Below are 25,690 nucleotides of genomic sequence, written 5' to 3' on the forward strand. Positions count from 1 at the left end.
CCGCGTCTGTCGCACCTTGTACTGAGGATCCAGTGACCGCGTCTGTCACACCTTGTACTGAGAATCCAGTGACCGCGTCTGTCACACCTTGTACTGAGGATGCAGTGACCGCATCTGTCACACCTTGTACTGAGGATCCAGTGACCGCGTCTGTCACACCTTGTACTGAGAATCCAGTGACCGCGTCTGTCACACCTTGTACTGAGAATCCAGTGACCGCGTCTGTCACACCATGTACTGAGGATCCAGTGACCACATCTGTCACACCTTGTACTGAGAATCCAGTGACCGCGTCTGTCACACCTTGTACTGAGAATCCAGTGACCGCGTCTGTCACACCTTGTACTGAGGATGCAGTGACCGCATCTGTCACACCTTGTACTGAGAATCCAGTGACCGCGTCTGTCACACCTTGTACTGAGAATCCAGTGACCGCGTCTGTCACACCTTGTACTGAGGATGCAGTGACCGCATCTGTCACACCTTGTACTGAGGATCCAGTGACCGCGTCTGTCACACCTTGTACTGAGAATCCAGTGACCGCGTCTGTCACACCTTGTACTGAGAATCCAGTGACCGCGTCTGTCACACCATGTACTGAGGATCCAGTGACCACATCTGTCACACCTTGTACTGAGAATCCAGTGACCGCGTCTGTCACACCTTGTACTGAGAATCCAGTGACCGCGTCTGTCACACCTTGTACTGAGGATGCAGTGACCGCATCTGTCACACCTTGTACTGAGAATCCAGTGACCGCGTCTGTCACACCTTGTACTGAGAATCCAGTGACCGCGTCTGTCACACCTTGTACTGAGGATGCAGTGACCGCATCTGTCACACCTTGTACTGAGGATCCAGTGACCGCGTCTGTCACACCTTGTACTGAGAATCCAGTGACCGCGTCTGTCACACCTTGTACTGAGGATCCAGTGACCGCGTCTGTCACACCTTGTACTGAGAATCCAGTGACCGCGTCTGTCACACCATGTACTGAGGATCCAGTGACCACATCTGTCACACCTTGTACTGAGGATCCAGTGACCACGTCTGTCACACCTTGTACTGAGGATGCAGTGACCGCGTCTATCACACCTTGTACTGAGGATGCAGTGACCGCGTCTGTCACACCTTGTACTGAGGATCCAGTGACCGCGTCTGTCACACCTTGTACTGAGGATGCAGTGACCGCGTCTGTCACACCTTGTACTGAGGATGCAGTGACCGCGTCTGTCACACCTTGTACTGAGGATGCAGTGACCGCGTCTGTCACACCTTGTACTGAGGATGCAGTGACCGCGTCTGTCGCACCTTGTACTGAGGATGCAGTGACCGCGTCTGTCGCACCTTGTACTGAGGATCCAGTGACCGCGTCTGTCACACCTTGTACTGAGGATGCAGTGACCGCTTCTGTCACACCTTGTACTGAGGATGTAGTGACCGCGTCTGTCGCACCTTGTACTGAGGATCCAGTGACCGCGTCTGTCACACCTTGTACTGAGAATCCAGTGACCGCGTCTGTCACACCTTGTACTGAGGATCCAGTGACCGCGTCTGTCACACCTTGTACTGAGAATCCAGTGACCGCGTCTGTCACACCTTGTACTGAGGATCCAGTGACCGCGTCTGTCACACCTTGTACTGAGAATCCAGTGACCGCGTCTGTCACACCTTGTACTGAGGATCCAGTGACCGCGTCTGTCACACCTTGTACTGAGAATCCAGTGACCGCGTCTGTCACACCTTGTACTGAGAATCCAGTGACCGCGTCTGTCACACCATGTACTGAGGATCCAGTGACCACGTCTGTCACACCTTGTACTGAGAATCCAGTGACCGCGTCTGTCACACCTTGTACTGAGAATCCAGTGACCGCGTCTGTCACACCTTGTACTGAGGATGCAGTGACCGCGTCTGTCACACCTTGTACTGAGGATCCTTTAATTTAACCCATACAGCTGCTGCGACGAATCCGTCAAAAAACTGTATCCGTCTCATCAGTTTTTCACAATCTGCGCAGGATCCGTTTTTTTCAAACTTTGATGGATTGCGACTGATTGTAAAAAACTGATGTGTGAAAGAGGCCTGAGTTGCATCTCGTACTGCAGGATCCAGTAACTGAGTTGATCACATCTCCTACTGCAGGATCCAGTACAGAGTGAGTTGCATCGTGTACTGCAGGATCCAGTGACTGCGTCTGTCGCACCTCGTACTGAAGGATCCAGTTACTGAGTCGATCCCATCTCGTACTGCAGGATCCAGTACAGAGTGAGTTGCATCTTGTACTGCAGGATCCAGTGACCACGTCTGTCACACCTTGTACTGCAGGATCCCGTAACCGAGTCAGTTGCATCTTGTACTGCAGGATTCAGTGACCACGTCTGTCGCACCTCGTACTGCAGGATCCAGTAACTGAGTCGATCACATCTCGTACTGCAGGATCCAGTACAGAGTGAGTTGCATCTTGTACTGCAGGATTCAGTGACCGCGTCTGTCGCACCTCGTACTGCAGGATCCAGTAACTGAGTCGATCACATCTCGTACCGCAGGATCCAGTACAGAGTGAGTTGCATCTTGTACTGCAGGATCCAGTGACCGCATCTGTCACATCTTGTACTGCAGGATCCAGTGGCTGAGTCGATCTCATCTCTTACTGCCGGTTCCTGTGGCTGAGTCAATCACATCTTGTACTGCAGGATCCAGTGACCGTGTCTGTCGCATATCATAATGCAGGATCCATTGGCTGAGATGATCGCACCTCTTACTGCAGGAATTGATGATACGACTCAGGACTGTGAATAGAGATGTGCAGATTATGTCCCAATCCCTTCAGATTACACATAGAGGGCAGCCACCTTGACGCTTCCACCCTCAGGACGACCTCAACTATTATGTGCCCACTTTACCTTTCACTTATCATGGGGGGCTTTATGCCTCAAGAGTGTTACACTCCAGCCTTTATTTCTCATCTTACCAAGAGGTAATTCCTGGGTCCCAAGCAAAGCCTATAACAGGCCCCCACCTACCATACATTATTCATAACACTGGTGTCTTATGTGGTGCAGGGGTCTATCGGCTCCTTGGTGCTAGGGATTGGGTACTACCTCCGCACCCCATGTAACTAGCATCCAATGTTGTGCCCCAGCCCTGCAGCCTCGTTATAATCCCACCAAAAACAGTCTTCCCAGAAAAGAAAAGGAACAGATTTGTATTAGTATGGCGCCTGTGGTTCAATAAATGAGTGTGCCAGCATGAGGCCCAGCAACTGGCACTAATAACCAGGGAGGAATGTGTGCCTGGCTGCTGGGCTTCTAAGCTGCAGACCCTGAGATGGAAAGTAAGAGAAGAAGCACTTTTTTGTAATGCTGCCATTTTTTCTTTAAAGAATTGTCCACTTTGGGCAATAATCTGATCATGCAAAGTCCTGATCCTCGAAGACCCAGCGATCCGCTGCATCTGGGAAGGAACCCAGCAGGAGGTGGTCATTTTTCCCTGCAGCACCAACACAGATCTGTGTAATCCTTGCTATAGCTTTGGTATTTGATCCATGCAGCAGGTGGATCAGGATGAACAGTTATACAAGCAGTGGGTATTATTGTAAAATATGAATATCCCTAGGGTGATAGGTGGTCCAATATACGCAGAGATTGAATGATCGCCTGCTGCCCCAGCCACAATCCTCATTACCAGGTCTTTAAATTGAGAGTGAATCAGCAATAAACATTACCCCTTTAATTTCATTAACCCTAAAAAGTCAGTGAAAGTGAGAGCTGAGCTGTGCCTCACTTTTTCTTCTCCCCCTGCAAGAGCCGAGATCTAATTAGCATCGGTTTTTGATCTTTCTGTCGGCTCTTGCGTGATATTTCTCTGATTTAGAACGAGATACATGATGTTCTGCACCAGAAATCATTAATTGTCATTTCCTGAGGTTCTGAAATAGTAACAACAGCAAGATCCAGGTCAAAATATGGACGTCCATTAAGAGGAGAGTGCTGCAAATGGACTAATTACCTTCATCGCTCTTCCTTTCTGGGTTTTCAAGTCTAGACAATCCTCTGTGAGCTGAAAAAAAAAATATCTGCAGGACAAATCTTTCTACTTTCCATATTGTTTGCTACATTGTTTCTGTGTGGAGTCAAGTGTTACCTAGATTGGGTACAACTGCAGCGAATCCTCAGTTGCGAGAAGTCCTAGGTCTGAAAATAAACAATGTTTTTATTCATTAAAAAGCGTTGAAATATAAGATGGTCATCCGAGGATTGTTCTGCTGCTGAATGCGCTTGGACAAATCATCAAGATCCGCCGCTGGCAGCGCCTGTGTCATCAGCGACCAATGACATCGCAGATGTGCTTGATGGAAGACAAATCCAGAGATGCTGCAGGCCATGGAAGCATGTTTAGGACACACAGGACAATAGGATGAGCAACATGCGGCCTGGGCTTGTTGGGCAGAATAACGGCTGCTGGGACATCACAGAGAATCCACGCGGTCCACAATTCATCCATTCTGTACTGTGGGTGAATTTAGACATCACATACCAAGCCTAAGACGTCAGACAGTGTCTACATATACTATCAGAAGCCGTTTGCACGGAATTGGGCTACGATCCGGATGTTCATATATAGTGATCTAAGAAGACGGCAATGGAGGCTGGAATGGAGATCTAGCCTCTTCAAAAATGAGTCCAATTTTTGTCTTGGTAGCAATGATAGCCGGAGATTAGTCTGGAGACCACATGGGCAATGCCATGAAGAGAACTTCACGAACATATATCACGCCGGTCCTTCTCCCGGGATTATGGGAGGTGTTGCATAATGTACAGCAGCTCAGTGTTTCATTGATTTGGTGGTGGAACCAGCGGTGTGGCCATTTCTACAAAGTGTCCCATGAACAATAATGTCACGCCGCATGTTGCTCATGCTACTGTGAAAAGCCTGAGTAGCCTAAACTTGCTCCCATGACTTGTCTCTCCTCGAGCACATCTGTGACGTCATTGGTCGGTGATTACACAGAAGCTGCCAGCAGTGGATCTTGATGATTTGCCCAATTGCATTCAGCGGCAGAGCCTTCCTCAGACGACCAGTAATAACCTCAGTGAAGTGATAGCAGCCGAGGCTGAAAGTGCCAGGATTTCTGTACGAGGCTCAGACTCCAGACTGAATGAATTGAGATGTTTTGAAAATTTTGATGCAATTTTTTCATCATTTGCAGATCAGTAATGTGGAAACTATCAGACTAAGGGCAGAGACACACTGCAGTATTTTTCATCCGAGAGTTGTAAAACTCGCACTGGCTGTCTGCTCTCCTGACCTGAGCTTGACAGCTGTATAGTAATCCATCATGCTGAAGTCAGGAGAGGTGTCGGCCAGTCCGTGCCTTGCGATGCGATTATCGCAGGAGAAATACGGCAGTGTGACTCTGCCCTAAGGCGCTCAGACCTCATGCCAGCTAAATATTAGTGAAGATCCCACAAAGACACTTACAGCCTAACTTTGACAAAGAGCTGCCAGAGGAACAAGCACGATTCAGAAAAGGCAGAGGAACAAGAGATGTGATTGCTAACATTAGATGGCGAATGGAAAAGGAGATCTATCTTTGCTTCTTCGACTACAGCAAAGCTTTCAACTGTGTTGAACACCAGAAACTTTGGAATACCATGAAGGATATGGTGTGTCGAACCATCTGATCAGCCTCATTAGGAAACTTTACATCGACCGAGAAGCAACAGTCCGTACGGAACACGGCGGCACGGAATGGTTCAAAGTAGAGCGGGGCGTCAGACAAGGCTGCGTCATGTCACCATGACTATTCAATTTACATGCAGAAGCTAGTTTCAGGAAGGCCAAAAAAGAAGAAGTGATCAACATTGAACAATATATGTGAAAAAGCTAAATAAGAGCATCCCACACAATCCTTCCCATCTCTTACCTTGGGAAAGCTAAGTGATGAATTCTGCTACCTTGTCATTACTATCAATACTAAGTACTACAAGTCCCATCATAGCAGGACAGCACAGGGACGCCCACCCTGCAGTAAACAGTCGTGTTGTGACGAGCTGTGGGCTCCGGCAGCATTATTACATTTTATGGAGTCAGCATTCTTCCCATAGTCCCGGCATCAACAGGTGCAGATCCCACAAATTCAGGTTTCTGACACTGTCGCCAGTATGAAGTGACCTTCTAGGTTGGATATAAAGACCCCAACAAATGCCGAATCACGAGTAGGAGAAAGGACTGGAGAGGAATGTACCGGGGGCTAAGTATAGGGTCCCGCTGCCTTCGTACTCTACAGGTAAGCAGCTGCCTAAACATAACAGTAGGACTATACGGGGTTAGAGTGTAAGCTCTGGCGGCAGCAGCCATTCCTCTGTGTGTTAGACAGTCTAGACTCCAGACTGATACTCATTGCAACAAACTATCAAGACTGGAGATTTGTACTTCTGGTGTATTTAGCTGCCCCCAAACGATTTGCTTAGCTTGGATACAATTGTAGCAAACCCTCAGCTATGAGCAGTTTTAGGTCTATTAAACAAGCATGCCTTCATTCACTGAGAGGAAGCAGATTATTTAGAAAAGATGAGTAATTTAAAATATAAGTATTTTATAAAGTTGCAAACTTAGAAAAAATGTGGTGATGCTGGGCCACAAAATAATATTAAAAGATAACTTAATGCCAAATCTCTGCGCCCTTCAGGAAATCACTACGATAAAGTTCTTTTTGCTGCCACCAGGGGGAGCTCACTGCATATTGGATTACTGGGAGATGTATACATACTTATGCAATGAGCTCCCCCTAGTGGTGGCTATAAGCAGACTGAATTTTGACACTGGACTATATAGCTCTGCGGAAGGCTATAGGGAGTACCTAAATGTAATTTGGGATTTATCTAGATTAAATAAATATATTAAATAAAAGGTATACCCTATAGACCATCATCAGTTAACCCTTGTTAACCACCAGGAAAATTACACACACCCCACTAAATGACTAACATGGTATTGTCTATGAATGTATCAACCTATAGCCCAAATTACATGACTGGTAGTGTTCCTTGTGATATATGACCCTTCAGAGCTTTTTGTGACCTGCAGTTCTGCACAGAATGGTTTGACTGTATCACTGAGGTCAATTATCAGATTATCTTCCCTTCCACCCCCCATCACAATGACATGTCATTTCTTTTTGACTTATGTATGACATGATGCTGTAAAAGTTAACATGTCAAAATGTATCAGAAAGTGAGTGAGGTTTCAGAGTTATCCTCCGTGGGGTCAGGTCTGGGGTGGAGTCTGTTGTATTGCTGGTTTGGTTGCATCCCTTCCTTATCTCCACAACTATAAGAATTGAAAGGGGTTTCCCTATGATAAATAGTTTAAAGATAAACAGATAGATGTGAGTGAAATGGATAGATAGATAGATAGATAGATAGATAGATAGATAGATAGATAGATAGATAATAGACATATAACAGATAGATAATAGACAGGTAGATGATGGATAGATAGATGTTTGATAGATAGTTAATAGATAGATAATAGAAAGATAATAGATAGATAATAGATAGATGATAGATAGATAATAGATAATAGACAGATAGATAGATAGATAATAGATGATAGATAGATAGATAGATAATAGACAGATAGATAATAGATAGATAATAGATAGATGATAAATAGATAGATATTTAATAGATATTTAATAGATAGATAATAGATAGATGATAGATAATAAATAGATAATAGACATTTAATAGATGATAGATAGATAGATAATAGTTAATAGATAATAGACAGATAAATTTATTTTATTTATTTTACTTATATAGAACCATTAAATAAATAGATAATAGATGATAGATAAATAAAAAAGCCAAGAAGCCAGTGCTGCCTATGGTCAGCACACAAAGTGCATATGCACATATTTAGTGGCGTAACTACAAAGTTATGGGCCCCGGTGCAAACTTTCAAATGCCCCCCCCTTCACCCCGGGCTGCCACTAGGAATTTCGGGGCCCCATACTGGCAAAATTTTGGGGGCCCCCTTGAGACTAGCGCAGGCTCCATCCCCCGAACTGTCCACAGCCCCACCGCTCTCATAACTCCACCCCCACATAGAGAATGAACGGAGCGGAGGGCAAGTGTCTGACTTGCTACACCATAGAATATAATGTCGCCCCCCCCCCCCATATTATATAACACAGCCTACCCCACAGAATATAATGTACCCCGCATGGTATATAACACAGCCGCATAGTATATAGCACAGCACCACATGGTATATAGCACAGTATCACATGGTATACAGAACAGCACCTCATGGTATACAGCCCCCCCCCCCGACAATTGCCCCACAGTCCAGTACTCACACTGATTTAGAAAAAAAAACCCCTCTCCTCACCTTCTCCTCGTACCCGCGCAGCTCCCGGGCCCTGCTCTGCCTGGTACACAATGTGTGATGACGTCATCGCGCACCCGCTGTGTAAGAGAGAGCGGGGAATGATGGGCGAGGGAGCGTCAGCTGACGCTCTCTCCTCCATCATTGCTTTGAACTGTCATAGACGCCAGTATAGTTCAATGCGGCGGCAGGGGAAGTCGGCACTGACATGGTGCCTCTCTGACCCCCCCTCCTGCCCAGCCTGCCCCGCTGCTGGGGCCCGATGCATACCCCCTCTGCTCATCGGGCTCCATATGCCAGTCAGGGCGCTCAGGGGCCCTGTCGCAGCTGCGACCCCTGCAACCGTGGGTGCTACGCCCCTGCACATATTGGTTTCTAACTGTACTTTAAAATGAGACATTTAGCAAACAATTGATCGATTCTTTGAGCCGCTACGCCAGGCATTCTCACGTGGGGCAGTCCTACTCTACGTTTTTCATATTCGCTGTGCCATTACAGCCTCCTAAATGTATTAAAAGCAAGACTGTATAAAATGCAAAATATACCTGAAGCCTTTCTGAATCACTCCCATGGTGCCAGAAGGGCGAGCGCAGATAAAGGCTGACCAGGTCCGGACATGGACATCCGGACATATCAGATCTGACCTCCACACGGCCAAACCAGCAACCATGGAAGCTTTTAATACATTTAGGAGGCCGTAATGGCACAGCGAATATATAAAAGACGTAGAGTAGGACTGCCCCATGTCAGAATGCCGTGATGTGGCGGGGAGGCTCAAAGAATTGATCAATCGTCTGCTAAAGGTCTCATTTTAAAGTACAGTTAGAAACTAATATGTGCAGGGGCAGTTTATGTGCTGTGTGCTGACCATGGGCAGCGCTGGCTTCTTGGCTTTGTTATTTGAAATAGATAGATAATCGATAGCTAGATAGATGATAGATAGATGATAGGTAGATGATAGATAAATGATAGATAGATAATAGATAGATGATAGATGGATAGATAATAGATAGATAGAGGGATAGATAATAGATAGATGTCATCGATTTAGATGAAGGAATTGAGGGTAAACTGATTAAATTTGCTGATGACACAAAGCTAGGAGGGATAGCTAATACTAGAGAAGAGAGAGAGAGGATTCAAAATGGTATAAATAAACTGGAGAAGTGGGCAGCAACTAACAGAATGGTTTTTAACAAGGAAAAATGCAAAGTACTACATCTGGGCAATAAAAATGAAAAACGCATATACAGAATGGGAGGAATAGGGCTAAGCAACAGCACATGTGAAAAAGACTTGGGTATACTAATAGATCACAGACTGAATATGAGTCAACAGTGTGATGCAGCAGCAAAAAAGGCAAATGCAATTCTAGGATGTATTAACAGAAGCATACAGTCTAGATCACGTGAAGTCATTATTGCCCTCTACTCCTCTTTGGTCAGACCTCATCTGGAATATTGTGTCCAGTTTTGGGCGCCACATTTTAAAAAAGACATCAACAAACTGCAGCAAGTTCAGAAAAGAGCGACCAGAATGGTGACCGATCTGCAAACCCTGTCTTATGAGGAAAGGTTGCAGGATTTGGGAATGTTTAGTTTGCAAAAGAGAAGACTGAGAGGAGACTTAATAGTTGTCTACAAATATCTAAAGGGCTGTCACATTGTAGAAGGATCAACTTTATTCTCATTTGCTCAAGGAAAGACTAGAAGCAATGGGATGAAACTGAATGGGAGGAGACACAGATTAGATATTAGAAAAAACTTTTTGACAAAGTGATCAATGAGTGGAACAGGCTGCCACGAGAAGTGGTGAGTTCTCCTTCAATGGAAGTCTTCAAACAGAGGCTGGACAGACATCTGACTGGGATGATTTAGCGAATCCTGCTTTGAGCAGGGGGTTGGACCAGATGGCCCAGGAGGTCCCTTCCAACTTTACCATTCTATGATTCTATGATAGATAGATACATAGATGATAGATAATAGATAGATTAGATAGATAGATAATGGATAGATGATAGACAGATAGTTAGATATAGATAATAGATAGATAGATAGATAATAGATAGATAATAGATGGATAGATGATAGATAGATGATAGATAATAGATGGATAGATGATAGATAGATGATAGATAATAGATAGATGAGATAGATAGATGATAGATAATAGATAGATGAGATAGATAGATAGATAGATAGATAGTTAGATATAGATAATAGATAGTTAGATGATAGATAGATAGATAGATAATAGATAGATAAAGTCTCCCTGACAATGATCAAACCATCCAGACAAAAAAATCCACTGGATGCAGCACAGCATAACATGGTGGCATTACACTTCTGCTTGAGATGAGTGTGAATCTTCCTTGGGCCATTCCATAAGTATTTCTCACTATTTTTTCCTGTGCTGCACCCAGTGGATTTTCACGTATTGATCAATATACAGATAGATGGAATTACTTATACGTAGAATATAGATGAATGGAATTAGACATGAATAGATGCTATAGATGTAGCTAAGCAGATCGGACAGAGTTATGAGACAGATGATGAGAAGGCTGGAAGGTGAGGCGTAGAATGACTTTTAGAACAAGCCCTGGCTCCATCCTGTGACTCCACAGTCCTCCTGCCTGAGATCTGGAGCACTACTACTCCCAGGAGGATGGTGAGGGTGATGACGGGGGTGCAGCTCTCTCCTGCACTGAGGAGGGGCGCACACGGGCTCTCTGCCCCGACCCTCCTCCTGCCCCGGCTGCACATACACTGGGGGGAGTCCTCCGTCACTCACCTGCACGGAGCCGCCGCCGCACACAGCCGGGATCCCGCCTCCTCCCGGGGATGTCGCGTCTTTCCTGCTGCCGGCTGGGGAAGTTTAGGATGTGAGCTGCGTCCTGCCCGGGATCTCTCCTCAGGGGCTGCGGGCGCTGTGCCATGTGCGCCATCCCCGGCCCCCAGCCCCACTCATGGGATGTGGCACCCTAACCTGCCGGCTGCTTCCTGGGCACCTGGGGCCACTGAGGGCTCAGCCCAAGGTCTCCGTGCTGCTGACTATGATCTGCCTCTTCACCGTCTTCTTCTACTGCCTGAGCGGCTCGTGCTGTGAGTCGCAGATGAGCGTCGGGTCTTTGCGCTCCGCGCAGTCGGTTGCGCCCGGGCGCGCTGCGTCTGTGGAGCCCTGGGTCAGCGGTGCCGGGGAGCTGCTGCGCTCCGAGGAGCCACAGGGGGACACACGGGCCCCTGAGGAGCCACAGGAGGACAGAGGGGCACCTGAGGAGGACACACGGGCCCCTGAGGAGCCACAGGAGGACAGAGGGGCCCCTGAGGAGGACACACGGGGCCCTGAGGAGCCAGAGGAGGACACAGGGGCCCCTGAGGAGGACACGCGGGGCCCTAAAGCTGCACTTTTAGCCACTTTGAGCACTGCACGGACTCCACCTGGCACCGAGGAGGGGGCGCACACTGGCACAGGGGCATTAGTGGCCTCCTCCCACCACAGACTGACCCACAGCCCCAGCGCCATGTCAGTGCACAGCAATGTTGGGAGCAAAAAGTTCCCCCAAGCGATCATTGTGGGGGTGAAGAAAGGGGGCACCCGGGCTCTGCTGGAATTCCTAAGGATACACCCAGATGTTAGGGCGCTGGGGGCGGAACCCCACTTTTTTGACAGGTGCTATGACAAGGGTCTGGAGTGGTACAGGTAGGTAAAGCTACACAATCTGTGCATGACACTGTCTGGCTCTCCACCTGTAGCAGAACTACAACTCTCAGCATGCCCTGTCACACTGGAAGGTGCTGATCAGCAGAAAACCCCAGGGTGCAGGTGTACGGTGAGTGATGTGTATAGAAGGTGCTGAACAATGGGGGCCAATGTAATAAAGGGCAAATTTAGGGCTCGTGCAACATGTCAGCGGCTTCTTATAACACATCAATGCAATGGGAGAAGCCAGAGAAAATGGCACATGGCAAGTTGTAGGGAATTGAAAAATTGGTGCCAGGTGTACCAGCAACCCATCCTTACATACGGGACTCGTACCGATCTACCGTGCCCCCCATAACCTCACATACGCCGTACCGATCTACCGTGCCCCCCATAACCTCACATAAGCCGTACCCATCTACCGTGTCCCCCATAACCTCACATAAGCCGTACCCATCTACCGTGCCCCCCATAACCTCACATACGCCGTACCCATCTACCGTGCCCCCCATAACCTCACATACGCCGTACCCATCTACCGTGTCCCCCATAACCTCACATAAGCCGTACCGATCTACCATGCCCCCCATAACCTCACATAGCCATACCCATCTACCGTGCCCCCATAACCTCACATACGCCGTACCCATCTACCGTGCCCCCCATAACCTTACATACGTTGTACCGATCTACCGTGCCCCCCATAACCTTACATAGCCATACCCATCTACCGTGCCCCCCATAACCTCACATACGCCGTACCCATCTACCGTGCCCCCCATAACCTCACATACGCCGTACCGATCTACCGTGCCCCCCATAACCTCACATAGCCATACCCATCTACCGTGCCCCCCATAACCTCACATACGCCGTACCCATCTACCGTGCCCCCCATAACCTTACATACGTTGTACCGATCTACCGTGCCCCCCATAACCTTACATACGCCGTACCCATCTACCGTGCCCCCCATAACCTCACATACGCCATACCCATCTACCGTGCCCCCCATAACCTTACATACGCCGTACCGATCTACCGTGCCCCCCATAACCTTACATACGCTGTACCGATCTACCGTGCCCCCCATAACCTTACATACACCGTACCGATCTACCGTGCCCCGATAACATTACATACGTCGTACCAATCCACCGTGCCCCCATAACCTTACATACGTCGTACCAATCCACCGTGCCCCCCATAACCTTACATACGCCGTACCGATCTACCGTGCCCCCATAACCTTACATACACCGTACCGATCTACCGTGCCCCCCATAACCTTACATACGTCGTACCAATCCACCGTGCACCCATAGCCTTACATACGCCGTACCGATCTACCGTGCCCCCCATACCAAACATGGAATAAAGTTCTATGATTTTTATATGAGCCTGATCTAGGACACTGATGGGACCTCAATAGGATTGTGCCGGTGCTGCTGCCATTCAACACGTCTGTGTGGAGTAGGATACACAGAAAAATAGAAAGATAAATAATAGATAGATCGAAGGCTGACATATTGGTGCAAACTGTGTAGCCACACGGGGGCCCAAGGGGTTAGGGGGCCAGATCCACCCGTAAAACAGGTGGAATTGTACATTATGATGAGTTATTGGACGGTAAAGGCTCATTTATTGTTCTTGCAAAGGGCCCTATTTTCTCTGTGTCTGCCAGTGAGATAGATAGATACTGTAGATAATAAATAAATAGATGATAGATAGAGAACAGATAGATAATAGGTAGATAGATAGATAGATAATAGATAGATAGATGATAGATAATAGATAGGTAGATAGATAGAGAATAGATAGATAGATAATAGATAGATGATAGATAGATAATAGATACTGTAGATAGATGATAGATAATAGATAGATAGATAGATAGATAGAGAATAGATAGATAGATGATAGATAATAGATAGACAAATAGATAGAGAATAGATGGATAGATAGATAGAGAATAGATAGATAATAGATAAAGATTGGATCACTTAGCCCTCACATGTCGTTATTCTGTGGATGTAGCAGAGCTGAGTTTGTAATTTCTCTCTGCGTTCTTTGTGTTCTCTCTGACCCATTTGCTGACATTTCTCGTCCAGATATCAGTGGGGTCTGTGACTTCGGGCTTCGGACCTGTCACCTCTTATAATGGGTTTTCCAGTCTCACTTAGATAAATAGATAAAACTTTGTATATTAGAAAGTTCTTTAACTTCTAATAATCTTTTTTTTAGCTGTGGATAGTGTGCAGATCGCTTTATGCTGTCAGTACATGGGAACAGTCTTATTTGTGGCACTTATTAGTTTTCAGTGCAGATATCATTCAACACCTATCTAACAGCGATGAAAATATTGGGGAGTAGAGATATCAGAGGCAAAGAAACTAAACTACTCCTTTGCTAAATATGACACCAATATTAAATATGGAACGTGGTTGTTTGTGCTGAGGGGACTGTAAGATTGTTCTCATACTGAGCTCCAACTTTCCTAATTTCCATGCAGACACAAATCTGGCTTCCTGCAATCACCACACGGGGGAGCTAAGGAGCTTGCTGCTATCTGGTACATGTGCAGTATGCAGCCAGCTCCTGGACTCCCTCTAGTGGTTGCTTCAGGAAGCCAGGATTTTATTGTGCGTCTCTAGCTCTGTTGCAGAGGATATGGAGCTCTGGGTCAGAAATACGGACATCTGACTGACATAGAGATATGAAGAGAAAGAAATCAGCACAGAATGCTGGACGTAAAACAACTAGATGTTAAAAGATGAACATTCCCTTTAAGCCTTCAAAGTGTCAGATGCCATACTATGTGACAGTCCGGCTCTGGTTTTACTTTTCTCCAGCAGCTGTTCTGAATTGTGAAGGGAAACCTCAGTTTTGAAGCGTTTGCAGAATGAAACGTTTCCTGTGTCTTGTAATAATTATGACCGTTTGATCCTCTGTGTGTTCCTGCCAAGCGGCTTTACAAGCTGAAGAAAGGGGGATAAAACGGAGAAATAACAGATACAAGTATGAATGGCAGCGAGCGGACGCATTCATCCTTTATACTGTCATTGTGCCGCGGGAAAGCTGGATTCATTTTCTGAAACTCAAGTCGCAGGATTTTCACTATTTCCTACTTTTCAGTTGCCAAAAATGTGATAACAATTGGGTGTTTTACTGGATCTACAGAATGTGCCGGAGAGGTGTTCATGAGTCTCAGATGGCTGCTGGTCACAATCAGAAGTTTTGTGTCCAAAAGGGGGTTATGGTGGGCTTCTCTGCTTACATTAAAGGGGCACTGCAACTAATCGTACTTTTATGCAGTTAAATGTATGATGCTGTAATACTCCACCTATGTACAAGAATGTAACTACTATAACATTGCCCCTATGTACAAGAATATAACTACTATAATACTGCCCCTATGTACAAGAATGTAACTACTATAACATTGCCCCTATGTACAAGAATATAACTACTATAATACTGCCCCTATGTACAAGAATATAACTACTATAATACTACCCCTATGTACAAGAATGTAACTACTATAATACTGCCCCCTATGTACAAGAATATAACTACTATAATACTGCTCTTATGTAAAAGAATATAACTACTATAATACTGCTTCTATGTACAAGAATATAACTACTATAATACTGCCCCCTATGTACAAGAATATAACTACTATAATACTGCCCCCTATGTACAAGAATATAACTACTATAATACTGCCCCTATGTACAAGAATATAACTACTATAATACTGCCCCTATGTACAAGAATGTAACTACTATAATACTGCCCCTATGTACAAGAATGTAACTACTATAATACTGCCCCTATGTACAAGAATATAACTACTATAATACTGCCCCTATGTTCAAGAATGTAACTACTATAATACTGCTCCTATGTACAAGAATATACCTACTATAATACTGTCCCTATGTACAAGAATATAACTACTATAATACTGCCCCTATATACAAGAATATAACTACTATAATACTGCTCCTATGTACAAGAATATAACTACTATAATACTGCTCCTATGTACAAGAATATAACTACTATAATACTGCCCCCTATGTACAAGAATATAACTACTATAATACTGCCCCTATGTACAAGAATATAACTACTATAATACTGCCCCCTATGTACAAGAATATAACTACTATAATACTGCTCCTATGTACAAGAATATAACTACTATAATACTGCCCCTATGTACAAGAATATAACTACTATAATACTGCCCCTATGTACAAGAATATAACTACTATAATACTGCCCCCTATGTACAAGAATATAACTACTATAATACTGCTCCTATGTACAAGAATATAACTACTATAATACTGCTCCTATGTACAAGAATATAACTACTATAATACTGCTCCTATGTACAAGAATATAACTACTATAATACTGCTCCTATGTACAAGAATATAACTACTATAATACTGCCCCTATGTACAGGAATATAACTACTATAATACTGCCCCTATGTACAAGAATATAACTACTATAATACTGCTCCTATGTACAAGAATATAACTACTATAATGCTGCTCCTATGTACAAGAATATAACTACTATAATACTGCCCCCTATGTACAAGAATATAACTACTATAATACTGCCCCTATGTACAAGAATATAACTACTATAATACTGCCCCCTATGTACAAGAATATAACTACTATAATACTGCTCCTATGTACAAGAATATAACTACTATAATACTGCCCCTATGTACAAGAATATAACTACTATAATACTGCCCCTATGTACAAGAATATGACTACTATAATACTGCCCCTATGTACAAGAATATAACTACTATAATACTGCCCCCTATGTACAAGAATATAACTACTATAATACTGCTCCTATGTACAAGAATATAACTACTATAATACTGCTCCTATGTACAAGAATATAACTACTATAATACTGCCCCTATGTACAAGAATATAACTACTATAATGCTGCCCCTATGTACAAGAATATAACTACTATAATACTGCCCCCTATGTACAAGAATATAACTACTATAATACTGCTCCTAAGTACAAGAATATAACTACTATAATACTGCTCCTATGTACAAGAATATAACTACTATAATACTGCTCCTATGTACAAGAATATAACTACTATAATACTGCTCCTATGTACAAGAATATAACTACTATAATACTGCCCCTATGTACAAGAATATAACTACTATAATACTGCCCCTATGTACAAGAATATAACTACTATAATACTGCTCCTATGTACAAGAATATAACTACTATAATACTGCTCCTATGTACAAGAATATAACTACTATAATACTGCCCCCTATGTACAAGAATATAACTACTATAATACTGCCCCTATGTACAAGAATATAACTACTATAATACTGCCCCCTATGTACAAGAATATAACTACTATAATACTGCTCCTATGTACAAGAATATAACTACTATAATACTGCCCCTATGTACAAGAATATAACTACTATAATACTGTCCCTATGTACAAGAATATGACTACTATAATACTGCCCCTATGTACAAGAATATAACTACTATAATACTGCCCCTATGTACAAGAATGTAACTACTATAATACTGTCCCTATGTACAAGAATATAACTACTATAATACTGCCCCCTATGTACAAGAATATAACTACTATAATACTGCTCTTATGTAAAAGAATATAACTACTATAATACTGCTTCTATGTACAAGAATATAACTACTATAATAGTGCCCCCTATGTACAAGAATATAACTACTATAATACTGCCCCTTATGTACAAGAATATTTATGTACAAGAATATAACTACTATAATACTGCCCCTATGTACAAGAATATAACTACTATAATACTGCCCCTATTTACAAGAATGTAACTACTATAATACTGCCCCTATGTACAAGAATATAACTACTATAATACTGCTCCTATGTACAAGAATATAACTACTATAATACTGCCCCTATGTACAAGAATATGACTACTATAATACTGCCCCTATGTACAAGAATATAACTACTGTAATACTGCCCCCTATGTACAAGAATATAACTACTATAATACTGCTCCTATGTACAAGAATATAACTACTATAATACTGCCCCCTATGTACAAGAATATAACTACTATAATACTGCTCCTATGTACAAGAATATAACTACTATAATACTGCCCCTATGTACAAGAATATAACTACTATAATACTGCCCCTATGTACAAGAATATAACTACTATAATACTGCCCCTATGTACAAGAATATAACTACTATAATACTGCCCCCTATGTACAAGAATATAACTACTATAATACTGCTCCTATGTACAAGAATATAACTACTATAATACTGCTCCTATATACAAGAATATAACTACTATAATACTGCCCCTATGTACAAGAATATAACTACTATAATACTGCTCCTATATACAAGAATATAACTACTATAATACTGCCCCTATGTACAAGAATATAACTACTATAATACTGCCCCCTATGTACAAGAATATAACTACTATAATACTGCTCCTATGTACAAGAATATAACTACTATAATACTGCTCCTATATACAAGAATATAACTACTATAATACTGCCCCTATGTACAAGAATATGACTACTATAATACTGCCCCTATGTACAAGAATATAACTACTATAATACTGCCCCTATGTACAAGAATATAACTACTATAATACTGCCCCTATGTACAAGAATATAACTACTATAATACTGCTCCTATATACAAGCATATAACTACTATAATACTGCCCCTATGTACAAGAATATAACTACTATAATACTGCCCCTATGTACAGGAATATAACTACTATAATACTGCCCCTATGTACAAGAATATAACTACTATAATACTGCCCCTATGTACAAGAATATAACTACTATAATACTGCCCCCTATGTACAAGAATATAACTACTATAATACTGCCCCCTATGTACAAGAATATAACTACTATAATACTGCCCCCTATGTACAAGAATATAACTACTATAATACTGCTCTTATGTAAAAGAATATAACTACTATAATACTGCTTCTATGTACAAGAATATAACTACTATAATACTGCCCCCTATGTACAAGAATATAACTACTATAATACTGCCCCTTATGTACAAGAATATTTATGTACAAGAATATAACTACTATAATACTGCCCCTATGTACAAGAATATAACTACTATAATACTGCCCCTATGTACAAGAATGTAACTACTATAATACTGCCCCTATGTACAAGAATATAACTACTATAATACTGCTCCTATGTACAAGAATATAACTACTATAATACTGCCCCTATGTACAAGAATATGACTACTATAATACTGCCCCCTATGTACAAGAATATAACTACTATAATACTGCTCCTATGTACAAGAATATAACTACTATAATACTGCCCCTATGTACAAGAATATAGCTACTATAATACTGCCCCTATGTACAAGAATATAACTACTATAATACTGCCCCTATGTACAAGAATATAACTACTATAATACTGCCCCCTATGTACAAGAATATAACTACTATAATACTGCTCCTATGTACAAGAATATAACTACTATAATACTGCTCCTATATACAAGAATATAACTACTATAATACTGCCCCTATGTACAAGAATATAACTACTATAATACTGCCCCCTATGTACAAGAATATAACTACTATAATACTGCTCCTATGTACAAGAATATAACTACTATAATACTGCTCCTATATACAAGAATATAACTACTATAATACTGCCCCTATGTACAAGAATATAACTACTATAATACTGCCCCTATGTACAAGAATATAACTACTATAATACTGCTCCTATGTACAAGAATATAACTACTATAATACTGCTCCTATATACAAGAATATAACTACTATAATACTGCCCCTATGTACAAGAATATGACTACTATAATACTGCCCCCTATGTACAAGAATATAACTACTATAATACTGCCCCTATGTACAAGAATATAACTACTATAATACTGCCCCTATGTACAAGAATATAACTACTATAATACTGCTCCTATGTACAAGAATATAACTACTATAATACTGCCCCTATGTACAAGAATATAACTACTATAATACTGCCCCTATGTACAAGAATATAACTACTATAATACTGCCCCTATGTACAAGAATATAACTACTATAATACTGCCCCCTATGTACAAGAATATAACTACTATAATACTGCCCCTATGTACAAGAATATAACTACTATAATACTGCTCCTATATACAAGAATATAACTACTATAATACTGCCCCTATGTACAAGAATATGACTACTATAATACTGCCCCCTATGTACAAGAATATAACTACTATAATACTGCCCCTATGTACAAGAATATAACTACTATAATACTGCCCCTATGTACAAGAATATAACTACTATAATACTGCTCCTATGTACAAGAATATAACTACTATAATACTGCCCCTATGTACAAGAATATAACTACTATAATACTGCCCCCTATGTACAAGAATATAACTACTATAATACTGCCCCCTATGTACAAGAATATAACTACTATAATACTGCCCCCTATGTACAAGAATATAACTACTATAATACTGCTCCTATGTACAAGAATATAACTACTATAATACTGCTCCTATGTACAAGAATATAACTACTATAATACTGCTCCTATGTACAAGAATATAACTACTATAATACTGCCCCTATATACAAGAATATAACTACTATAATACTGCTCCTGTGTATTAGAATGCGGTCATAAATAAGGTGTACTTGCACAGTGAAAGTCTTGAGGGCTGTGTGCTGCTGATAGTTACCATATTAATTGCCCGATAATTGGATCAGTCAACAGGAAGATTTGTTTGTTTTGAGCCTTTGCTCCATAGTGCGGTGGTATTAGACGTGGTTATGTAAGGGGCAGGATGACCTCTGACCAATTCCTGGGACAGTTGGTATTTTGGATAGAGTTCCCCATTAGTCCTAACATGAAGGTCGTAACCTTTGTAATCTGAGATATGGCAGCTCCTAAATATTGATGTGTCCTGACAGTTATAGGGTCCGTTCTTTATGGCCGCTCCATAGAGGGCAGCTTTCCCACAGACCCCCTACATTCAGTATGTGTCCGGCCAGGAGCAGCTGTTGAGCTGTGTGCACATGTTGCGTTTGTTTCCTGCCATGAGATGCAGAAATCTCTGTATCCTGATACTCAGTGTGCGCACATACATAAGTGGCTCATAAGAGGATTAGTAGTAATGACAGATGGAGACACTTGAGATCACAGGAACCTGACGAGAGGTCAACATTGTACAAAGTATCCACAACTCCGGAAAGAAAAATCGCATTTTCATCTCATGCCGTTTTGTGTCCGCAGCTCTGCTGCAGAGCAATGTGTCTCAATATTTACTGACGACTAGAAGAAGGAAAAGGGGCAGAGGGACAATAACAAAGCGTAAAATGAGGCTACACGGGGTGTGTCTGCATGTGAGCTGCATACACAAAACGGCAGATCATGTGTAATCATTTTTACATGATAGTATGCCACTTTTGTGGAAAATGGAACCCGAGTGTCTCGCCGTAACATGAGTACTGATAATTTCTGTCATTTTCTGTCTGGACGACCATTATCTCTGAGAATTTGCTAATGTGTTTAAGAGGCTGCGTGTCCATGATCCCCCCTATAATCCGGAGATTAGCCGCTCCACGCAGTGCTGTCTGTGTCATTATATACCACCGAAAAGAAGGGACGGGGGGAGCTGAGGTTACTGTCAGACTGTCTATGAATGGAATTAGGCTCTTGAGAGGGGCGCGAGGTATTGAGGCCTCCGCCTCGTCAATATCTGATGGTGGCAGCTCAGTAAATGCCCCCCGGACCCCGGTGACATTAGGTTTAGGGTTATCTGACAAGAGCTGAAATCCGATCCATAAAGTTTAATAGGAGTTTACATTGCAGATAATCCACAGAGAATATCCATGGCGGAAAACAGAAATCTCCACCGAGCGGTGAGAAGCCGGCAGTAAGGAGGCCTGTCCTCTACAGCAAGCCTTGTCCTACAGGTCCACCATGATTGTCCTGGAAGGAAAGTCTATCTATCTATCTATCTATCTATCTATCCATATATCCGTCTATTATCTAACTATCTATCTATTTATCTATCTATCTATCTATCTATTATCTATCTATTTATCTATCCGTCTATTCTCTATTTATACGTCTATTATCTATCTATCTATCCGCCTATTATCTATCTGTCTGTCTATCTGTTATCTCTCTATTATCTATCTGTCTGTCTATCTATCTATTATCTATCTGTCTGTCTGTCTATCTATCTATCTATCTATCTGTTATCTGTCTATTATCTCTCTGTTATCTATCTGTCTGTCTGTCTATCTATCTATCTATCGCTAACCCAGTGAGGAATTGACACCCAGAGTATGTCAGAAGGCTGCAGTGTTCATGAAGTGTGAATTATTTGTAGATTTTCTGAGGACAGTTGATGGGTAATACAGTCATTGACCGGTCACACTGTCCCTCCAGGACCCGGGGGAGGATGGGAGTCGTGATTAATTACGGTCGTCAGTGATCGCCCTTCATTCCTGTCAGTCATTCCTGCACCTGCCAATAACATCTCCAAGTGCCCAGCGAATAACTGTCAGCCGCCCCTGCGCCTCGTCAATACCTCCGCTCCCCTTATTGGGAGACATCACTGAAGAGCATTCCCCGATCCCACCGGAGCCAATGTGCTTAACATAAATCAGTAACACTTGTGTTCTGTCTATCTATCTATCTATCTATCTATCTACCTATTTATCTATCTTATCTTATCTATTTATCTATCTATCTATTGTGGGTAGGCCTCCTTCACGTATGAGAAGCACATGAATGGTCTCAGGATCCAGTACTGTTGGCACGGCACAGGTCTCATGTCAACGTCACCTTTTCTTCTCGAGACAATCATTCTTCCGGAATTCCCAAACAGTCCAAAGGGGAATTCATCTGAGAAAATCACTTTCCCCCAGTCCTCTGCAGTCCAATACCTGTACTTCCTGCACAATGTCAGTCTTTGATCATGCTTTTATTAGAGATAAGTAGCTTCTTTGCTGCCCTTTCTGACACCAGGCAGCCTTCAAAAGCCTTTTCACTGTGCGAGCAGATGCACTGACTCCTGCCTGCCGCTATTTCTGAACAAGCTCTGCACTGGTGTTGTACCGATCCCATAGCTGAATCTTCTTTAGACGACGGTCCTGGCACTTGCTGGCATTTCTTGTTCACCCTGAAGACTTCTTTGCAGCAATTGAACTTCTCTCTTTGAAGTTCTTGTGTGACGAGCGGCAGCTTACACTGAGTCGTTTCTTCTTTGAATGGGTGGACCCTCTGGGCCGTGGCACCCATCCACCTAGGGCGAACTAACCTAGTGAGAACCACCCCCTATACAGGGAGTGTCAGGGGCAAGACCAAGGAGGTGAGCCACCACGGCAGCTGGACCAGACGGCCGGCTCAGGGAAACAAGACAAGGCGAGACGAGACGTTAGTTCAAAGAAACTTCATTTAAGGAAGGCTTCAGGGATAACATCAGGTAAAAACATAACCAGAACAGGGACAACATAGCAAAGTGCGTGCAAGGGCACGCCAAGGTCCAATCATGGTACGTGCAGATGGAAGGCGGAGGCACGATGACATCAGACTCCGGACAGCAAGCGAAGATAAACCGGGACATCAGATTCTGAAGCTCTGTAGGCAATCATCAGGATCCGGACATCCGAGAGTCAGCCAGGGTTCCATGCAAGGAAACAAGACAGGGTTAACGACATGATGCGTGTCGACGGACACGCCAGGTTCGGGTTCACAGGACGAGGCCTGCGCATGCCAAGGGGCACGCCAGGGAGAGACACAAGGACGGTGGCCTGCGCGTGCGAGGGCACGCCAGGGAGAGACACAAGGACGGTGGCCTGCGCGTGCGAGGGCACGCCAGGGACAGGTACAATGGCATCGGAAACCGAGGTACTGGCATCGACCGACAGGGTCCAGGTATCTGGCTACGGACATCTGCTCCGGACATCAGGCCGCAGTCATCTAGGTCCGGACCTCTGGCAGCGGTCGGCAGGTTATGGAATCCGGCAGGCAAACTAGGGTTAAGAGCAGAGCAAAAGAGGCAAAAGGCTTTGTGCAAGAGTAGCACGAAAAGGCACAGTGCGAGAACCAGCATGCGTGCAAGAGAGCACGGAGACCACAGCTGGGGCACTGGCAGGTGGTACCGACGATGGCAGTTGCAGGCGGGCACGACTAGAGGCGGCACGGCTGAGGCACACCAGGCAGGCACAGGCGACCAGGCACATGCACGGAGCCACAAGGCAGGGCTAGGCAAAGGTACAGGACAGAGACGCGTGCGATACCGCACGGCAAAGCCTAGTATGAAAAGTGCAAGAGCGCACGAAACATCAGGAAAAGACAAAGAACGAGGCAGAGACATGCGCATGCAGAGAGCATGCCAGGGACAGGGACAGTCTAGCAGCGGAGCGTAGGCCGAAGCCCAGAGCCGGACCAAGGGAGAACCTTGGGACTAGACAGGGTACAGAGTAAGGCCTGCACGTGTAGAGACACGCCAGGGAGAGGTTCAGAGCGGAGGCCTGCACGTGTAGAGACACGCCAAGGAGAGGTTCAGAGCGGAGGCCTGCACGCGTAGGGAGACACATCAGGGACAGGGTACAGAGACTGAGGCCTGCACGTGTAGGGAGACACATCAGGGACAGGGTACAGAGACGGGGGCCTGCACATGTAGGGAGACACATCAGGGACAGGGTACAGAGATGGGGGCCTGCACGTGTAAGGAGACACGTCAGGGACAGGGCACAGAGACGGGGGCCTGCACGTATAAGGAGACACGTCAGGGACTGGGCACAGAGGCAGGGTACCTGAAGCCACAAAGCAAAGCGAGACAGGAAACATGGAAAGAAACACGGAACAGAATCAGAGCAAACAAGGACTACAAGGCAAACACAAAACATGGCACGAAGGACAAACACTAGACAAGGCACGAGACGAGACGGAATATGAGCACGGAGCGTGTGCAGAGACGCACTACAGAGCTAGGTGCAAGGGCACAGAATAGAGGGAGCGCCCCACAGACCAAGCAGCCATGCAGAGAAGCAACACAATACTCAGGCCCTGAGCATAGGAAGGGGAGGTCTGATATAGGGCACAGCACCTCCTCTTCCGGGTCAGGAGCAGGGGAGAACGTCCTAGTTCAGATACTACAGGATCACAGAGCGCAGTCACATGATCAGGGTTTCAGACATGACGAGATGATCACCGAACCAGACAGTGCAGGATCCTAGGAAGGACACATGATCAGGGATTCTAGACATGAGATGATTGCAGAACCAGACAGTGCAGGATCCTAGGAAGGACACATGATCAGGGATTCTAGACATGACAAGATGATTGCAGAACCAGACAGTGCAGGATCCTAGGAAAGGTCACATGATCAGAGTTTCAGATATGAAGAGATGATTGCAGAACCAGATAGTGCAGGA

General features: G+C 43.8%; 1 protein-coding gene and 1 long non-coding RNA gene across 2 annotated transcripts in view; one reads left to right on the top strand and one right to left on the bottom strand.

Moving 5' to 3' along the window:
• Nucleotides 1-11,305, bottom strand: part of LOC141069107 (uncharacterized) — a 28,711-nt gene extending 17,406 nt beyond the window's left edge. Inside the window, exons 1-3 of the long non-coding RNA XR_012226516.1 lie at nucleotides 11,191-11,305; nucleotides 4,147-4,196; nucleotides 4,012-4,062 (exon numbers count right to left, since the gene is read on the bottom strand). This is a non-coding gene — a long non-coding RNA (uncharacterized lncRNA). The remainder of the gene's footprint in view (nucleotides 1-4,011; nucleotides 4,063-4,146; nucleotides 4,197-11,190) is intronic.
• A 60-nt stretch (nucleotides 11,306-11,365) lies between these two features.
• The window catches only part of HS3ST6 (heparan sulfate-glucosamine 3-sulfotransferase 6), a 48,575-nt gene continuing 34,250 nt past the window's right edge, over nucleotides 11,366-25,690 (top strand). Inside the window, exon 1 of the mRNA XM_073558423.1 lies at nucleotides 11,366-12,099. Coding sequence (XP_073414524.1) covers nucleotides 11,366-12,099 — 734 coding nt within the window. The remainder of the gene's footprint in view (nucleotides 12,100-25,690) is intronic.

Source organism: Dendrobates tinctorius, unplaced genomic scaffold (genome assembly GCF_039654945.1).
Source record: "Dendrobates tinctorius isolate UK_male_01 unplaced genomic scaffold, ASM3965494v1 ptg000257l, whole genome shotgun sequence".
Lineage (NCBI taxonomy): Eukaryota > Metazoa > Chordata > Amphibia > Anura > Dendrobatidae > Dendrobates > Dendrobates tinctorius.